The 20,132-nt window shown below is 37.8% G+C and overlaps 2 protein-coding genes across 6 annotated transcripts in view; one reads left to right on the top strand and one right to left on the bottom strand.

Annotated features, from left to right (window-relative positions):
* The first annotated feature begins 6,342 nt into the window (after window positions 1-6,342).
* arid6 (AT-rich interaction domain 6) lies at window positions 6,343-11,379 on the top strand. The gene is made up of 6 exons (XM_039778854.1): window positions 6,343-6,508; window positions 7,810-7,966; window positions 8,322-8,374; window positions 8,612-8,709; window positions 8,792-8,948; window positions 9,285-11,379. The coding sequence occupies exons 1-6, from the start codon at window positions 6,497-6,499 to the stop codon at window positions 10,539-10,541; spliced, it is 1,734 nt and encodes a 577-aa protein (XP_039634788.1). The 5' UTR covers window positions 6,343-6,496; the 3' UTR covers window positions 10,542-11,379.
* Window positions 11,380-13,984: 2,605 nt separating this feature from the next.
* LOC120546038 (rhotekin-like) overlaps window positions 13,985-20,132 on the bottom strand; it is a 28,313-nt gene continuing 22,165 nt past the window's right edge. For 4 of the 5 annotated variants that reach the window (XR_005636776.1, XR_005636774.1, XR_005636775.1 and 1 more), the window contains 3 exons: window positions 19,922-20,009; window positions 17,194-17,278; window positions 13,985-14,454 (listed from right to left, as the gene is read on the bottom strand). Coding sequence is in view for 1 of the 5 variants with exons in the window: in XM_039780785.1 (XP_039636719.1) it covers window positions 14,448-14,454; window positions 19,922-20,009 (95 nt within the window). In the remaining 4 variants the exon portion in view is untranslated. The remainder of the gene's footprint in view (window positions 14,455-17,193; window positions 17,279-19,921; window positions 20,010-20,132) is intronic. The other variant, XM_039780785.1, reaches the window with a different exon arrangement.

Here is a 20,132-nt window from a genome sequence, read left to right as displayed (position 1 = left end):
TTCCCACATGCAGCTTTATATTCTAACTTTGTGAGACATGCAGTCTGGAACATTATGTGAGCACTGTTAGCCTGAACCGATAAAGGTACAAGGTCACCCTAAAACTATCATGTTTTCCCATGCCAGTTAAGATGTAACTGGGGGGTGAAAGTCGTACAGGGAGGAGGAGGTGAGATGTCTCCAAGATGTCTCTTGTATTCCTCTGATTGTCTTCATGTGTATCAGATTGCCTGTCAAAATTGTAGCGTCATAATAATCCAAGTGCGTATGTGTTGTCACTCTGAAGATGCATAAAAGCCTAGTGTTCTTGTGCACTCATTTGAGACACTGACTCCACACTGGTCTGCGGCCTTTTGTGAAATCATGTTGCTCCTATTTGCAAATATATCTTTTTTAATAAAATACAAAAACCCAACTTGGTTTTAGTCTCAGTCTGTCTTATTTGTTTCAATTTACTAAACTCTGAAAACTCTACCCCCTGCTGCAAAGGAAACTTCCACGACAGTGGTACTATGACAAACCTACGGCTAACTGAGACTTTCTTCGGTTGAAAAACTATCTTTTAAATTGACGAACATATTTGTAATCCATGGCTCAATTCAAACGGGATCAAAAAAATAATTATTATCTCTCCATTGATTCTTGTTCATATTTTTTCCAAATTAAGGTCCCATGAGGTCCACTGGAAGGCCGTGACTTCGGCTCTTTATATCATGCTTTCATTTTGTTTATCTGTTTATTTTCACTATTTATCCCAAGATGATATCCGAAGGTGGAGATAATTTATCAACTGCATGGTTATGGATCCAGATTTTGAAAACAATGGCAACTTTTGTTTTCACAAATCCATTTAAGATCACTGACACAAACATGTCCACCAAACTACTGCTCCTATATTGTTTCCAAAGCTCCACATTTACATTTTGACACCTTTTTCATATTAATGAATTGCAACTATAAATGGATGACATTCTTCTAGTTTTGTCTTCTTTGCCACCAGACGTAAAAACTGCAACTGGCAAACTGCAGACCTTTTGACATGTCAAGCAGGAAACGCACAGGTGCCGTTAGTGAAGATCGTTGTGCCAGTTTCAGGCAGAGCTATTGTTCACATAATCAGTCACACCTGCAGCTGATGTTCTGCTTGGCTTAGATGGATGAATGTGACATGGTTGCAGTACACAAAACATATTTTGTGACACTGAAATAAAGAAATACAGAAATAGATAAATGCTGGGATTTGTTTAACAATATCTATAAGATACAAATCTATAATACAATGTCTCTGTGTTATTATGTGCTGTGAATATTCCTCCAAGGTTATCTTATTCAGGAGAGTTTAATATTATTTTAGTAAAGCTTGGTAGTCATTCTTGAGCAGAACAAAGAAAGTAAACCTGAATGCTCTCATATACCTTGTGAATATCTATACATATTTTCTCACCCAAGTGATGATGTAGTGGGACTAAATGCTCATTGAAGAGATAGTTATAGAAACAACTTTGGGATATAGTTATTTTTGTAACACCACCATAAGAATAATTTAAAAACTTTGCCAGGTGTATCTTACATGAAAGAATCTCATTAGTTCCCACAAAGTGCCAATGATCCGTCACGCAGGCTGTTCTCATGAACCATGCGCACAAAAGCTACGTAAAGTAATGCACTGTAATTTGTAAGCATTCCATGTTGTTTTTGTTGCTGTAAATACCCCAGGGACTGCCGCTGAATGAGAACGCAGCGTCACGCAGCGCCCATTAAGCGGCGGAGAACAAAAGACTTTCACCCAGGAAACGTGTGTTCCTTGGGAGCGTTTTAATCCAAACCGCAATCTTTTTCGTAAACTTAACTAGTCGTTTTGGTGCCTAAACTTACCTGTTGTCGCTGCATGACGCTAACCTTTCGACGCCTAAACTTAACTGTCGTCGCTGCATGACGCTCACTTTTCGACGCCTAAACTTAACTGTCGTCGCTGCATGACGCTCACTTTTCTACGCTCACTTTTCTACGCCTAAACTTAACTGTCGTCGCTGCATGACGCTCACTTTTCGACGCCTAAACTTAACTGTCGTCGCTGCATGATGCTCACTTTTCTACGCTCACTTTTCTATGCCTAAACTTAACTGTCGTCACTGCATGACGCTTACTTTTTGCTCGCGGTGCCCTGTTCGCGGGCTCACCTTTTATCTGTTAATATGCTCTGACATGTTTTTACGTAATTCTTTATGAAAATTATTAGTTTATTGAGATAATGAATTAAGTGGGAAGTAGGGTAATTTTCCCATCAACTTCTATAGACACTGAGTTCTTTTTGCAACTGGGGAGTCTCTCCTTGCTGGATATTAGATACAAGTTTAAGGCTTCACTTTTCAGGCCCGGACGGTTTGTTGATTATTATTATTATACAGTCTATGGTTCCTACATAGCAGCGGCTATAATACCATGGCGTGTAAGTAAGATCAGACAGTGCATGCTGATATGTAAAAGGCCTTTATTTTTTTTACTCTGCAGACTTCCTTGAGTTGCCATTCCAGGAAACACATGTAAACACATTTTTCTTTATGCATTGTGCCAGTAAAGGTGTGCTGTGATCTTGACATACCATAAAACAGTCCTGTTCCATTCTTTTACTTTTACATTTTTTTATCAGCACATAAACCGTGGTGCAGCAAGTGTCGTTCAACAACTAACTTTAAAGCAGCATCCATTATTTTTGACGACTAGGTGGAAAAATCCCAAAATAAACACCCAGCATTGAGCCTTTATCTAGTTCACTTGGCTTGTATGTTAGCACAAAAAAGTCCTATTTAAATGTTATTCCATTAAGTTAAAAAAAATAAACTCGAGGGGACATGAACCCTGTTCTCCTGGGTGAAAGTCCTGTGTTTGTTTGAAAAATCCACCGCCCCAGTGTTGTAATGTTATTAAGTTATTAAGTATTTAACGAAGTACAAATACTTCGTTACTGTACTTAAGTAGAATTTGAATGTATCTGTACTTTACTTAAAACTCTAAATAAATTTGTTAGGCTGCAAAAAAAAAGTAGGTTCGTCAAGTCATTAGTCGTAGATTGCAAGTTAATGCACGCTCCATTTCAATTGCTGCCGTAGTGCCTGTTTCTTGCCAAGCACCAAGACCATAGGCCAGAACTTAAAAAAGAGGAGGAAGCATAATAATTAATAGTGGCATGGAAAAACCTGTTGCAGGCTCTGCTGCCATGGTAACAGACGATGACCACCTCAACAACAGTGGTGAATGGCAGGGTGATAAAGATAACGTTATACACCTGTGGCCGTATTTGCAAGAAATGTTTTTGTACGTTGGAGTGAAAGTTTTTTTAATTCTGTGTCTGTTTTTCTCCTTGGTAATGTCAGACTTTGAATTTGATGTTTAAGGTGTGGAAACCCTGAATATTATGCCTTAATATTAAGAAACCACAATAAAGTTCATAATCAAAGTTGTTTTCATTTTTACTAATAATTTTGTACATTTAATATCAGAAAATTACTTTTGATACTTAAGTAGAGTAAATTATCAGATACTTTAAGACTTTTACCGACATAATATTCTGAAAGGTGACTTTAACTTCTACCGAAGTCATTTTCTGGTAAGCTACTTCTTGTGCTTTTACTCAAGTATTGCTTTCAAGTACTTTATACAAGACTGCACCTCCCTAACCTGCCTACGCCGAAAATGGCGCTCCTATACTTCTTCACTTTACTTCTAGTCCCGCACTGCCAGACCTATCTTCTAAGCGCTGCTGAGTAAGGTCTGGCTTAGACTATACAATATCCTCGACGTTCCACTTCCGGGATTGCTCCTTTACTGCAGGAAATTCCACTGGATTTCACTCTTTTCGGTACCTTCCGCTTTCTTTGTGCTGGAATTTTAAACTTCAGTTGATTTATGAGGACTATGGTCCTGCTCCTCTGCAGGGTAAATCCAGACAGATTGCTAGACTATCTGTCCAGTCTGAGTTTTCTGTTGCACGACTAAAACAACCTTTGAACGTACGCACAAGTTCCTTACCAAGACTATTTTGCAGCACCACCGGGGCTCGTCCGGCGCAAAACGATTGTTGTTGGTTTAAAGAAATGCCAATAAACCAGAGCCTGTTTTTCTCCCATCCCGGAATGCTGTGTGGACTAGCCAGACCCTCCTCTGCAGCGCTGTTGAGGAAGCTCTTGCAATGCGAGACTAGGTCTGGCTACACCACAAATAGATTTCCAAGATAGTATGTATAGTTGTATGTTTGTATATCTTCAAACCAATCACAATCATCTTGGACAGCGCTAAGCTCCAGTCGCAGAGACGGTGGCTCTGCAAAATGGTCTCGGGAAGGAACTTGTTTTGGTGAAACATTTGCACCCTGCAAAATAAATATCACAGAACATATTAAATGAAGTTGAGCATCAAGCATCGTTCTTACCAACAAGCCCTGTTGATGATAACTTTTTTTACTTTTTTTCAGTAATACATTTTTCAATTTGTTTTTCAACTTTGAATTTGTCAATACATGTACAGTGTGTGTACAGTCTCTGTCATAACTACCAAAGGGCAGATGAAGATTATTAGGCTGATGTCAAATCTGATCTGATGTCTAATGTCATCCCATTGGCTGTAAAAGTAGCTACTGTATCATTTCCCAATAACCACCCATGGGGAGCTGCAGAATGATCAATTTGCATCATATAAACAAACTTAATACAGCTGTAATCTATACAGCCTATCATTGACTACACTAAATTAAAGCAGCCACTTCCTGTACAATGTGTCCAGGTCTATTTTTGAATGCTTATCAACAGCTTTCCATTACTTCCTTCTATTTTTTGTTAGGTTGGAATTCATTTGTTTTTTTCTTCTTTTTAGCAAAACCAACATATTTTGGGCCACATGCATCAGTATTCACTCTAACTACTACTAAATATTGGCTCAAATATAGAGAAGTAAATGTGTTGCTATGAGGTTTCAGCATGTATATTGTTTGTGATAGCTGAAATCCGATAAGACAGAAGTGAGAGCATACCTCAACACCAAAAGATTACCCACAGCACAGAATTCTCATCACCCAAAGCCGAGGAGGATTAACATAACCTTTACCCATTTCTCTTTCTTCCATCATCCCTGTCAATAGAAACGTGACAGGGTCAAGGTCAAGTTCCATACAATGAACACACAGTGATATCATGCTCTGTGTTTTGATAAGGGCATTGCCACACGTAGACAACTCCCATGACGTTAACAACATCGCAGACAGATGTCAATCAAAACACACTGCGGTCTCCAACAATGCTGAGAAAGAGAAAGTGCACTCATCATTCAACAATTTGTTTATTTTATTTGATTAGGACAATGCACATTAATGAACATTTCTGTAAATGCGCCAGTGTTAGCCAGTCAGCTAATTTTCAACTGTAGTCCTAGTTGCATAGCATGCATGTCTTTATGCATGTCTTTTAATAATTATTGTTTCTTTTAATGTATTGATTTTCTGAGGCAACGCCCACATTTTTTATGATAAGCTTTAATCAGAATGTTTACTACAAGCACTGTTGATGGCAGTTTACCACCTAGTTGGGACTACTTTTTAAATAACTTTTTCTGTCATTTGGATGGTTTCCCCAATGAGAAGTTTGGCTAATCTGCCACTCCTTCTGTTTATTGATTCACACAAAAGACTTTGTTGCAATTTTGGGTTTGCCTAATTATATGAATAAAACTTGAGACTTAAGGCAATTATATATAAATGGATCCCCAAAAATACCCATTATAAATGGAACTCTAAAACTGAGCTAATTATGACTAAATAAAAAACTGCTCTGCATTGAAACTCTAAAAACAGGCTCATTACCTGTAAGCAATATGTCCCAAACACTTGGTACAATTAGACAGCCATGTACATTTCCTGTTTCCACATTTACCATACTCAATAAGTTGCCAATGCTAACATACTCCATACTAAAAACATTATAATGCAATATTATTTACTGTGCTAAATTAAACACCCACAGTAACACTGCTGTAGTGCTTTCAGTGTAAAATTCAGTTCTTCATATACTCATCTCCTAATGATGACACGATGAATAGCAACTAATGTTTTTTGGGGGGCTCTAGTGAGAGCAGTATACAGTATATATGTTCAAATTTGACTTATTTTTACTTGAATAATAGGAACACATATTTCCACTGGTTTTCTCCCAATTGTGCCAACTTTGTGTGGAATATCTCAGTGCAGTTTTTGGGAACATGCTCAAGAGCAGGTTCAACTGGTCTGACGATAGCAATCTAGGCAGGAAGAGGTTGGAATAAACACCCCTTCTGTCAGTTACCCATACTGTCATAAAGCTACTCAGGACAGGTGTGTGACAGACGCAACATGAATAACTGGCTGCAGTGATTTGTTAGTTTTACTACACCGGAGGGAACAAACTGTACATGCAACAGCTTGTTTTCTGATCATCAGGGCAATGAGATAAGATCCAACCTTACTCTCTCAATGGAAACACAGGTGAGGAACATTATTTCACATATAATCCAGAATAGAATTGCTTTATGATTTTGTATCTATTTGTATCTAAGTATCTATGATAGAATAAAGTCTACTCTATGCTAGAATAAAAGAATATGCTGCCAAGGTTTACTGTCTTGTATATTCCGTCCATGTTGTCAATTGTCAGTTTCGTTCGGTCAACATGCATTTAAGTTGCAGTAGCTCTTTATTCTCTAAAAAAAAAAAGAAATCGGGGGAGTGAAGTGTTTGCTTTATTTTGAAAAGCATTATCATATTCACATAATTATATCCACGTTTAAAAAGTATTAATATCTCGCCTGAGAGACAACAAGCATTAATGCTTGGCATGGTTGCTGCAAAGAAAATTATTCCCCTAGACTGGAAGTCCCCCACCTCCCCTTGCTTTCGAAAATGGCTCAACAAAATGACTGGGATTATCCAGATGGAAAGGATACGCTTCCACAACTCTAAAACACAAAACCGCCTTCTGAGCATTTGGGGACCATTCATTGACTATCTTAAAGACATGTAATCCTTTTCTGTAGAGATGTGCTCTTGACTGTATTGCAACTTGTATTTTTGTAACACCTGGCCATGTAGGTAACGGCAATATTACATTCATTCAAGACACGCTTTTAATTTATCTGGCAGCTCTGTTTTATTATTATTATGTTTTTTTGTTATTTTGTTGTTGTTTTTTCTTTTCTGTCGCTGTGCTTTGTTTACATAAAACTTGAAAAATTTGAAAATAAAATATAAAAAAAAGCATTAATATGATGATGGTGACACGATTAAAGTAAATGCAAGATAGTAAATGATAAAAAAAAAAAAAAGAACTAAATGAAAACAACAAAGATTCTGAACTCAAACTAGAAAAATGTGAGCACACGTATACTGACATGTTTACAAGTTTAATTTATAACCGTATTTCAAAACAATGGAATGAAGGAATGAATGAGGGCATTGATGACATTTTTGACTGTCATATCAATGTTGTCTCAAGTGAGAGGGTTGAATCGAATGAGGCAAGTACAGACATGGGATACAAATTGATATATGCTCAGAAACCTACAGTATATGTGTTTGACAACCATCACTCAAGATGACGTGAGCATGAAACAGTGAGGCATTGTTACCAGAGAACCTCAGGTCCTGAGATGTGTTTAGTCAAGTAGCACTGTACATTGATTTTATATTTTGTCAAAAACTGGCATATGATATGAATTTTAAATTTATTAAATTTAACATCCCAATAATGTTGTGAAACATCATCTTTTGTGTTCCGTTTGTGTTCTCAGGCACACATGGAAATGGCACACAGAGAGATCCGAGAGGAGAGAACCAAAGAGCCGGTGGAGGAGATGACAGAGGAACAGTTCCTTAGCGATCTCTACATGTTCATGAAGAAGAAAGATACACCCATAGAAAGAATCCCAAATCTGGGCTTCAAACAAAGTACTTATAACTATTCATCTTATCACACATTGATTTTTAATGCATTTCACTTGTTTGTATGCACCAAACATTTTTATATAATACAAGTATATGGTATTAGGAATATATTATTTATCTGCCTACTAATGTATACGGACATAAATGAGTAGTTGTAATTGTGTTTATGATTCTGATTTAAAAACGAATAGTCGAATAATTGATTGGTTAGTTGACGAAAAAGAATCCACAAATTGTCTAATAATCTATCAACCCTTTAAAAATCAATCAATCAATTCTCAATATTAACTGATCAAATAATAACCCTACATTCTAATTATGAAGTGTGTTTGATTATGTATATGTTCCCTATTTTCAGTCGATCTATTTGTGATGTACAAGGTTGTCAGAGACTTGGGTGGCTACCACCAGGTAATCAAATATTTTTCAATTTTTTTCACATATTCACGGATAAGTATTATTATCAGTATTATTATTATTGTTATTATTATTATTAAAAATATGTTAAATTTTTAAAACAATGGAATAATGATTTATTTAGCTATTGTTGTCAAAACTAACACTCACTCTAATACTGCTTATACTGCCCTTGTTAATTAATGAAGTGATGTAAGTAAAAGCCACTAAAAACCTCCTGCACTCTTCCAGGTGACTGCTCAGCAGCTGTGGAAACAAGTGTACAACATGCTGGGAGGAAACCCTCGAAGCACAAGTGCAGCCACCTGCACCCGCAGACACTACGAGAAGTGAGTTAAATGGTACAGGAGAGTGGGGCTGCTATGTTTTCTTCCCAGACTCACTCATCTGACACATTTTTTATTTGTGCAGGCTGCTTCTGCCATTCGAATGCCATGTGACGGGCACATTGGTGAACGTGTTGCCTCGTAGCCAACCAAAGCACTTCCTCTTTGCCAACTACAGCAAAAAACATGTTGATGGCCAGAGGGCGGCTAAACGCAAACTGCCCTCAATGCATTGGGTTGAGGTTGGTATTATTTTACACTCAAAGAAGATTGGAAAGACAGCAGAGTTGCTCAACACAAACTTTAACTCATGTGATTATGATTCAATAAAAATTCTTAATTACAATAAGTAGTAAATAATTACTCAAGTGGCTTTTTGGTTATAAATGCATGTTAGCTGGTATGATGTGATACACTTATAATAATAATAATAATAATAATAATAATAATAATAATAATAAGCAGTTTATTCTTGTTAATAATCTGGTTCTGGTGCAAAAAAAAGCTTACTTAAGATCCCAATAATTACATATTTCCAGTTAGTTAAAGCACTGACGATCCACTTATCTTTCCAACAGAACCCTCATAACCTCCAGCCAACCTCCAGCCTCCAACCTCCACATGAGTGTGTCTTCCCTCTGCAGCGCCATTACCGTGCAGTACAACACAATGCAGTTCTGGCCCCCCGTGTCTCTATCGACTCCTTGATGTTAACACCACATAGCCCCCCTGCCCCGAAGCCCTGGGTTCTTTTCTCTCCATCTCATCTCGACCTAACAGACAGGGTTAAGGAGCCACTGGAGCAGCTACGCTTCCTGGCAGAACGGTACAAGACAACATCTGGATTGACTGAGCCCCTGAACCTTAGCGTTAATAAAGCCTCAGGACGGGAAACCGACAGCAGCCCCGCCTCATCGTTCACCCCACCTTCATCCAGCAAGAACCCAAAGTTCTTGAACAAACCCTCCCCTTTGTACAGTCCTCATCGCCCGCAGGTGGTGAGAAATGACGGATGTGAGACGGAAGATGGTGAAGCAGATTTAGGAGACACACCACATTCATATCCTGCGAACGCCAGAGAGGCATATGCCGTCGACGTCGAAGCTACAACAGCGTCAATCAGCCCCACGTATGAGTCTGCTCCGACACTGAGAACAGACGAAGGCGCCCCCAAAATGGCACAAAAACCCAGCTCTCCGAAGACAGATTTAACAATCCGGCCAAAAGAAAATTGGGAGGGGAGTCCAGAAGTAATTGAGCTCAATCTGAGTCACATACTGCCCGGCATCACTCAACAGAACGGAGGCAAGATGGAAATTGAGGTACCGCTGTATGTGTTCCATGACTGGCTCAAGCAGTGTGGGTCCTCAGCCTTGAAGCATGGAGCTAAGCAGCTACCTCCTGTTCCTCCTCCGGAAGGACTCTCCGAACAAACAAAGTATTCGGACGTAGAAGTCCTCCCGACTGACCTGACATTTAAAATGAATCCCCAACAACCGAGCTTAGCTGCTGAGGATCTTCGGTTGTGGCGAAGTAATTTGCCAAGTCCCATACCAACCACCCATACTAGCAGTTATCACTACAACACAAACCAAAACTATTTTAACGCCTACAAGCCTTTGTCTTCAGGTGATATTCTGAAAGCTAGCCGGGATGTCTATCCATTTGATCCGCAGGGAATTAAGAAGTCATACAGCTCAAAACCCACAATTGGCTGGGATGCCTACAAAGTGAGCCAGGCTTCCGCCATCCAAATCAACACGGACTCTAGTCCCTGCACAGTTCAGCAAGACTTTACAGCCTCTGTGTACTACAATGGAAACCCATTGCAGTGAGGGAAGAGGAGTTAGACATGGGCCCTTCAGCTGCGCTAATGCTGAATTCCAGCTCGTCTTCTCTGCTGCACCTCACCCATGAAGAGGAGATGAAGCTGAAGAAAATTTGGTCAAACTCATCGTGAAGAGCAGTCAGATCATTACACTGACAGTCCGACACCACATTAAAGCTTTACCACGTTACATTCCTCTTTCATGTAGTTTCATACTGTAGTTCTCTGTTTTGTATATCATTCAATTGTATTGTCTCTCAATATTAAGTCAAATTACCAAAAAAGATAATCTAATGATTAATTAATTCATCTGTATACAGTATCTGTGTATATATATATATGGTCTGTTTATAAGGGTGTTTATCGTGTAAATAAGTTTGTATTATTACTATTGTTATTATAACTAATTAATTTTTTTCTATTTCTTATAATACTTTCTGTATATTTTTCTCCTATGTCTAGTTAATGTGTATTTGTGTTATTCTGATGTATGTACATTTGTTTTCTTTTGAGCTGCTGTAACACAGGAATTTCCCCAGTGTGGGATTAATGAAGTCTATGTTATCTTATCTTATTTAGACGTTTGTCTGTACAGAAATATTGCTTGTATAATAAATTTAGCACCTTAATTATAATAAATCTAAATAAATTCATATAAATAAAATAGAAATTTGAGAGACTCATTTGTTGGGTGATCCTGTTGTTTTCTCATCCCACTACTATGTGTTTCTACATGAATCCAAACAATTACGTTTCATCAAGCTAACCACCATTACTGCATTTGTACGCCTTAGAAAATAATTAATTACACCTTGCACAGAGATAGTGGCCTCGAGCTTTATTCAGGAAGAGGTTTCACTTCCTTATAATCTGTTCCATTTAAAATGTAAAGGTATGTGTTCCTTTAACGTCAGTAAAAAATATTCCAATACTATTTATAGCTTGTGCATGAAAATCTGTGATTTGGTTTCCTGTGGGAAGGGAGCAGTCTCGGATTGTTTCCCTCTTCTTTTTTTTCTTCTCATAAGCAGGGAGACACTTTGTTTCTAATCCTTTATATTCAAATATAAATGTGTTTCTTTGTCGACATTTCAGGGACATACACATACAGTATGAATAAAACACCGGAAAAACGGTTACGTCAAAAACAGATAACTCAATTGTGCTTTAGGAAGCTCTGTTTGTGACACCTACATGCTTGAAGATTACATGTGCAGCCTAGTATTATGTTATTTTTATTGTTATTGTCATCCGGGGTAACAACAACTATTGAGTTACACTATGCCAAAAGCATTTTAGTTTTTAGAAGTCACTGAAAGGGATTTACTGAGCTCAGTGGCCTTTAGGCCTAGGACGCCCTTATGCCATGGACAATATGGTGCTCGCATTATGCAGATATTGTCTAGCAAAGAGAAATAATCAAAGGCAGTGGATTCCGTTGGAATTCCTGCTTTGAAAAGACTGAGGTTACATTGTAAAAACATTCTTTAACATGGCTAGACACGAGACCTGAAGTACTGGCTCAGGTTCAAAACACTACCCTGAAAATGTCTGTAGCACCTTACATAGTATACTTATACGTTTATGGATTTGTAAGTCATTTTAAATCCATAAGACAATAGAAATCACCGGACAGTGTATTTTGAAAGTGTTCAAACCCCCTTTAACCTTTCTGCAGATTTGGTGTTGAAAACTCAATTTGTAGCATATTGAAATTGATTTCATTTATTGGCTTTTTCCTATCAGTCTATACGCAGTGGCCCTGATAACTGAACTCAAGCAGTGTGTTGCTATTGGACTGACTCTGAACCTGAGCAGTTTGCTGGTGTTTCAGTTTTATCCTAGTTGTGGGCTGAAGATTCAGAAGATTCATAGAACCTAAACACCTTGGTTGTTAAAAGCTAATAACATATATATTCATATACTCATATTTCTTTAGATATGCAGGGAGGTAGCTGTGGGTCAATGGTGGAAGAAATATTCAGATCCTTTACTTAAGTAAAAGTACAAATACCACACTATAAAAATACTCTGTTACAAGTAAAAGTCCTGCATTGAAAAGGTTACTTAAAGTGCTCATATTATATTCATTTTCAGGTTGATGTATTTAGAGGTTGTACCAGAATAGGTTTATGTGGTTTAATGTTCAAAAAACACCATATTTTAGTTGTACTGCAAATTGCTGCAGCTCCTCTTTTCACCCTGTGTGTTGAGCTCTCTGTTTTAGCTACAGAGTGAGGCATCGCACTTCTGTTCCATCTTTGTTGGGCGTCGCACAGCTAGATAAGTACTGCTAGCTAATCAGAAGCAGAGTATGAGGGCGTGCTACGCTAGCAGCTAGGCAAGCATTATAACGTATGTTACAAAGTGACGCACATTTGTCTCTGAAGTAAAGGCTGGACTACAATAGAGCTGTTTGGAGCAGTTGGTGAACAGTGTTTTCTGTTGGAGATGGTAAGTGCCTTTGGGGTGGACTTTGGGCTTTTTCACTTTGTAAACCGATAACATGCACAAAAAAGATATATAACACAATAAAGGGGGAAAGCCAAAAAGCATAATATGAACACTTTAAGTAAAAGTATGTTAGTATCATCAGGAAAATGTACTTAAAAGTAAGAGTACTCAATGCAGAAAAATCCTCACATTTTAGAAACAGGAAACGATAAAAAGTGTTTAATCGTCTAAACATTTCAGCTGGCCCATATATTGTTGGGTAGTTTAATTTATAATACATCTTATTTTATAAATTACATGGGTTTTATGTGACAAAATCTTAATTTGTAAAGTAACTAGCAACTAAAGCGGTCAGATCAATGTAATGGAGTAAAATGTACAATATTTCTCTCTGAAATGTAGTGATGTAGAAGTAGAAAGTGGCATGAAAAGAAAAGACTCAAGTACCTCAAATTTGTACTTAAGTACAGAACTTGATTAAATGTACTTGGCCTCAGTTTAATATTTTTGTTTTGTATTTTGGTTTGGAGTATGGTTTGGTGTCATTTTTGTTAATAAAAACACAAATTGAGCACTAGAAAAGCCTCCTCTCCAGTCGTCATACGTGACACCACCACTGCTGTGTGTCAGGTAAACCCCAGGAGGTTACATACACTGTATCAAGTTGGAAAGGCTTCCAGTAACTGTGGCCATAAGACTGTCAACGTCTATCATGTCAGCATTAACCCACTGGTGAAGGGGACTGTCAACTCAAAGAAGGTTGTGCTCTGAGACTATTTGTCCCATGACTCAGCAGAGAGGTGCACGCAGACCAAACTGCTTCTGTGGTTTCAGTATAAAAGCATGTCTATCAAGAAAAAAAAAAAACAGTTGAATTGATCCTAATAAAAAAAAATAAAACTTTAAATAACCTTTTAAACGAAACTAGTATTCATGTGTTGTCTAGTGCTTGCCTGTATTAAATGCCCCATCAATCAAACTGAGAGAGAAAGCAGGTTGATTTCTTTTGTATGGCTTTATTATAACACTTGAAATTCAAATGAGCAACACATTAGTGGCAGAATAGTCTTCCATTCGTCACTGCAGACGTCTTCCAAACACTGGGCAAATTCAGTGAATTATCACATCAATATACTGTACTGGAACTGATGAACAGAATAACTTGGTACGTGTACTGGTCTCTCTTTACATGCACAAAATGTACAATATTGCGAGACAATGGTACAGGGAGTTTTTTCCGCATTTAAAATGTACAGTCAGCTTGGGGTAGATATTTCCGACTCACACTTGTCATCTTTCACTCCCTTTTTTTTTTGTTACCAATACTGCTGGTTGGGTAAAATTTTGAAATAGCACCATTTATCATGTCCATGTCCGTTTCCTTGACCAGGCGTGGTAACCACAAACGAATAAAATAAGAACAGTTTCTCACTCCTCCAGTGCGACTGTGGCAGCGTCATCAATAACTGTACAAAAGAGAAACAAAGAAAACTGTAGTACAATGTCAAACATCCTGAACTTCCTCAAGGAAATTAATTAAGTGTCTCGCTAAAAATAGGGATGCCAGTGTTCTTAAATAGCATCAAATAAGCCTTACTTTAACAGTTCCAATCTGTTTCGGTATCTAATCGTCTGTGTAAAATTAACTGCAAGGCAGGTATATTTGTTTTATATGTGACACACAAACACACCCAAATTAACATTCATGTCTGTCAAACCAGAACAGCACATCTTCCTGACAGTTGAACCTAATTATAAATGTAGCAGTTAAAACCGCAGCTCAGGCTGTGAGGTTTCCAATTTCTGATGCGTTGGTATGAGGATGAGATCCTTTTACTTAACAGAACAAGCACAATCAAATATTTGTTGGATCACATACATTTGTTTTTGAGTTTTTGCCCAGTAATCTAACTTATTTACAAAAATACAGTGCCTAGGTCACACAGCATTTTTATACGACTAATTTCCTAATGCTTAGGATGGGTTAGATGCAGATATTGAATTTCACTACATTTTACTGCACGATTGCATGTAACGAATACTAAAAAAGTTTCTTCTTCTTTTTCTTCTTGGCTTCATTTGAAATTAAAGAATCATGTGGCACGATTAGGCTGCTTGTAAATTCTCAAAGAAAATGAGATGTAAGATGATGTCAAATTCTCAATGCAAATCCGTAAAATTTAGAAAATCAGCAGTGGCTCACTCATCTGCCATTCTTTACAGGAAAACAACATCAACAAGGCATCTAACTAGAAAATCTAACTAGTCTAACCTACCGCTGCATATAATATGGTCATGCTAGAATACTGGATTCCAGACTGCTGGAAACACACATGAAGCATTCAAAGTTACACAAAGACAGCATTGTGAAAGCCCTGTCATCTTCTTAGCTTTGCTACTTCCCATATATCAACATCTCCAGCACAACCTGTTCTCCAGGAGATCTTTTGACCAATCTTTGGCCTTTCTCTGTACACAAACCATCACACTCACAAACAATATCTGTGGCATTTGACACCCAGGTGCATTATGTGCAGACTTCAACTTGTAACTGTGAGTGTTTGCGGTTCTAAGAAGTCAAATTGTCTTGAAAGCAGTCAGTGTTTGATGATATAGCCAACATTGTATAAGAGGACCATTATGTGAGTCAAAGAGGTGTTTATCATGCTTAGCTGTGATGCCCCGTGTTAAGTCACATCACTGCTGACCTCAACAGGTCACCTTTGTCGTATTTGCTTTTTCCATGAGAGTGAACAAACTGACCAAACTAGAAATATGTGATTACAACTTATAAAGGCTGAATCACTCCAGAGCTCCATAATATAAAAAATAAGCCTCCCACAGTAATTGAGGTACTTAACGTGATTTCAACGACCCGTTCTCATTACTACTACTAAGTAAAACAGACTAAAATAGCAAGACTGTCCTACCCCAAAAAACAAACTTAACATTTTATTGTTCTGCTGCGCCGTTCTCTAGTTGCCGTAGTAATTATGACGGGTGCAAAGCAGGAAGTATAAGAGTAAAATTCTGCGTAAGGAGGTAAGTTTTAGGGGTGAATCTTCACTGGTCCCACGATTCAATTCGATTACGATGATCCTGTCAACGATTAGAATAAATTTGATATTACGATGTGTCCACTTCCTCAATATATATTAATAATAATTATATTGCTACCCCTGGTTTTCCATCAACAAATTCAAGCTGTCAGATATATATGAACTCCCCTTTTTACTGCATCCACTCTTATAAAAGATACTTCCTGAATGTAGTAAATTCTGAACATCACAGACAAAAGGCAAAAACAAAACAGCAGCGACCGGAAAATCAACAAGTAACATCATTAGGCAATAATCGATTATGGTCTGTCACTGCCTTGATGCAGAATGGTCTAGGCCCGCATCTCGATGCAGTGATTCATTTCAATGCCCCTAGTAAGTTGTGGTGGTGAATGAGTCAAACAAACACTTTTACCCAGGGGGCCGTTGTTCGTGTCCCATTTGAAAAAAAGTTTTTCTTAACTTTACCGAACACACGGAACTACGTCACATTCGGTGCCACATGCATCCGGAAGTGAATTCACCTGACAAATGTACTGATTTTAACCCACAATACAAAATAAATAAAGAAAAATAAAACATTTTGTTTTGTTGTAGGCAGTGTTGTAATGTAACCAGTGGTGGAGGAAGTACTGAATCTCAGTACTTAAGTAAAAGTACAAATAACCAGAGACATATTTACTTTAGTAAAAGTAGAAGTACAACAATGACAACCCTACTTAAGTAAAAGTACCTGATTTTAAATGTACTTAAAGTATTAAAAGTAAAAGTACTTGCATAACGATTTATTCTCTTAATGTCTATATTCTAATAATTAAAAAACAAAAACAGTATGGGCTGTTAGTTAGTTTTAGGTTAATGTAATTGTGCTTACCATCTGTGGCCCGGTTTACATTGTGACTTACAATTCTGGTTATCTATCAGGGTGATCTGAGTCAAGCTTGACTTTGCATTATTTCCCATGGGACAGTGAATGCTGCACACATTTATCTAGCGAGAACACACAGGCTTGGACAACAAATACGTGGCTTCACAGCTGAGGAGGACCAGGAGCGTTTTTAAGATAAATAAACGGTTGTATATTAACCCTAGGTGAACGGATGCTTCACATATGAAACACAAATGAACACCACAGTCAGCCGATACCTCAACACTCCATGTCTTGTTTTTATATGTCCGTATGAATGTCTCTTTGAAACTGGAGCCTTGTCAAAGACAATTTTCTGGAACCCTGTGTAACAGACAATAAAGTATTATCTTATCTTATCTTATATGATATGATATGACCAAGCAGAGTATTGGGAGCAGCAGCAGTAACGGGAGCAGCGGTAGTACCGGGAGCGGTACGCGCATGGCCATAAATGCTGTTGAAGGGCCGGTCTTGGCGTGGCCATAGTGGGATTCGTAATATTGCGACGGCCGCTGCTGAAGGCTTCCCTGCGGACTGCACACGTGTGACGGTCAGGAAGACGTTTTGGCAGGGGGAAAAACTGATCAGAAAATGTAACGAAAATGTAACGGAACATTGTAGAAATGTAGTGGAGTAGAAAGTATAGATAATTGCTGCAAAATGTAACAAAGTAAAAGTCAAAGGTATGCACTATTGAATGTACTTAAGTAAAGTACATATACATGAAAAATGTACTTAAGTACAGTAACAAAGTATTTGTACTTTGTTACATTCCGCCACTGAAAGTAACAAAGTGCAAATACGGTACTTTACTTTGTTATTTATATTTCTGGGAACTTTTACTTTTACTCCATTACATTTCCTAAATAAAATGCATACTTTTACTTCACTATATTTCACCTTAAGCATATTTGTTACTCGTTACTACAAAATAAAATCAGGAGAAATTTGTTAGACTGCAAAAAAGCAGTTTGGCGAATCATTGCTCATAGATGGCAAGTTAATGCACGCTCCATTCCAGTTGCTGACTGGTTTGTTTGTTGCCAAGCGGCAAAACTCAGGAAGAAGAGGAGGAAGCATAATAACTGATAGCGTCATGGAAGCACCTGCTGCAGGCTCTGCCGCCATGGTAACAGATGATGACCACCCCGACGACAGTGGTGAATGGTGTGGTGATGAAGATAACATTATACACCTGTGGCCGTATTTGTTTTCGTACGTTGGAGTGAAAGATTCTTCCCCACTAAAAAATATATATATATATATATATATACACATACATGTATATATATATAAATAAATAAATCTGTCAGTTTTTGTCTTTGTTAATGTCAGACTTTGAATTTGACAGTATGGAAACCCTGAATATTATGCCTTATTATAAAGAAGCCACAATCAAGTTCATAATCAAAGTGTTTTTTTTACTTTTACTTCTAATACCAAAGTACAAAATCAGAAAATTACTTTTGATACTTAAGTACAGGAAATATCTGATACTTTAAAACTTTTACTCCAGTACCATTCTAAAAGTTGACTTTAACTTCTACCAAAGTCATTTTCTTTTTTTTTAAGATTATTTTTTGGGCATTTGAAGGCCTTTAATGACAGGACAGCTGAAGAAATGAAAGGAGAGAGAGAGGGGGAATGACATGCAGCAAAGGGCTGCAGGTCGGAGTGGAACCCGAGCCCACTGCATCGAGGAGCAAACCTCTATATATGGGCATCCGCTCTACCAACTGAGCTATCTGGGTGCCCTACCAAAGTCATTTTCTGGTGAGATACTTTTACTTTTACCCAACTAACTCTAACTGCGTGTCAATCACTGCTCATGCACACGCATTCATTCTCCCTTGTGGGGGGAGGGGCTTAGGAGACAGTTTTGGGCTTTAGCGGAAAGCGGGGGGGAATGGAAGTCCTGGATCTTTGCAATCCTACCTACGGCACCTTTAAAGGGTAGGAATAAACGGCCTATACGGTGGAATGGTTTGGAGGACTTGCTGATAACAGCAGGCAATGTGAAATATTTAAAGATATGAAATCTCAAGAAACTGTCAGATATGACTAAAGATTCATCCCTCACATTTCACCTTTGCTGACATATGTTGTCCATTGAAATGTTGACAGAAAAATATGCATTGAAAAATATACATGGTTAAAGTACATGTATGTAGGCAGGAATTTGCTTTTTCACTCAAAGGCTTTTTGTCCATCAGGGAGGGTCAAATTTATTTAATTTATTAATTTAAAATGTTTTGCTTGTCCTTTCAGTGTTTATTTTCATGCTTCAAAGTACATAGCATGTCCCATTTCTGTCAGACTTCTTCCAGTTACAATTACGGCTGTCAGCATTAACGCGTTAATCGCAACGCGATACGCATACATGCACTATTTTGGAGAGTGCTAGTTGCCGACCTGCAGATGAAACCAAATCCCAAAAAATGACTACCTAAATGGGTGGCCTGTACGACACGGAGAAAGCAGCCAAACTAGAACTGCTGTAAAGTGATGCAAGGTGATCACTGGACATCCGTAAGTAATCAAAATTTTTTAGGAGTTACTGCACACTATATTGACTCTAGATTCAAATGTGTGACTAGATTCACACATTTTTCTTTTGTTTACAGTAAATAAATAATAAACAAATCTTAAAATCAAGTTCATAAAGTCACTTTCTTTGCATTAATTTGATACAATCAAGATACACTGGTAAGACATGCTTTCTATTGTTAATATGTACTTAAAAACAGTTCTGAAATGCAAAATAATAGAATTTTAATCATGTGATAAAACGTAATTAATCGCGATTAACTATAGAAATCACAATTTAAAAAAAATTATCGTTTGACAGCCCTAGTTACAATGCAGTGGACTATCACAACAAACAAGCGTGTCATGGTGGGCATAAGGCGAGGATTTGGAATGTACATGGTGGAGGGAGTGTCTGCTGTGGCAAGAAAAGCCTACCTTTCCTTGTAGTAGGAAGAGAGCAAAGTGCGGATCTCCGCAGATAAATCCGGAACCACAAGCCCCTCTCCAGGAGAGGAGGGCGTTACTGAAAAAGAAGAGGGCAAAAGAAGACAAACAGGAAGAGGAGTAACTTTATTATTCCATTTCAAAAGATATCAAACTCTAGACCAGATATTTTATCTCTTTGTTGCTGAAAACATTTTTGTGG

Source organism: Perca fluviatilis, chromosome 17, assembly GCF_010015445.1.
Source record: "Perca fluviatilis chromosome 17, GENO_Pfluv_1.0, whole genome shotgun sequence".
NCBI lineage: Eukaryota > Metazoa > Chordata > Actinopteri > Perciformes > Percidae > Perca > Perca fluviatilis.
This window is presented reverse-complemented; position numbering and strand designations above follow the sequence as displayed.

Bases quoted from the DNA above. Each gene is read 5' to 3' on its own strand.
- arid6 (XM_039778854.1), top strand. The intron at 7,967-8,321 runs GTACTTATAACT...CCCTATTTTCAG, and splicing joins AAATCTGGGCTTCAAACAAA to TCGATCTATTTGTGATGTAC. The intron at 8,710-8,791 runs GTGAGTTAAATG...TTATTTGTGCAG, and splicing joins ACCCGCAGACACTACGAGAA to GCTGCTTCTGCCATTCGAAT.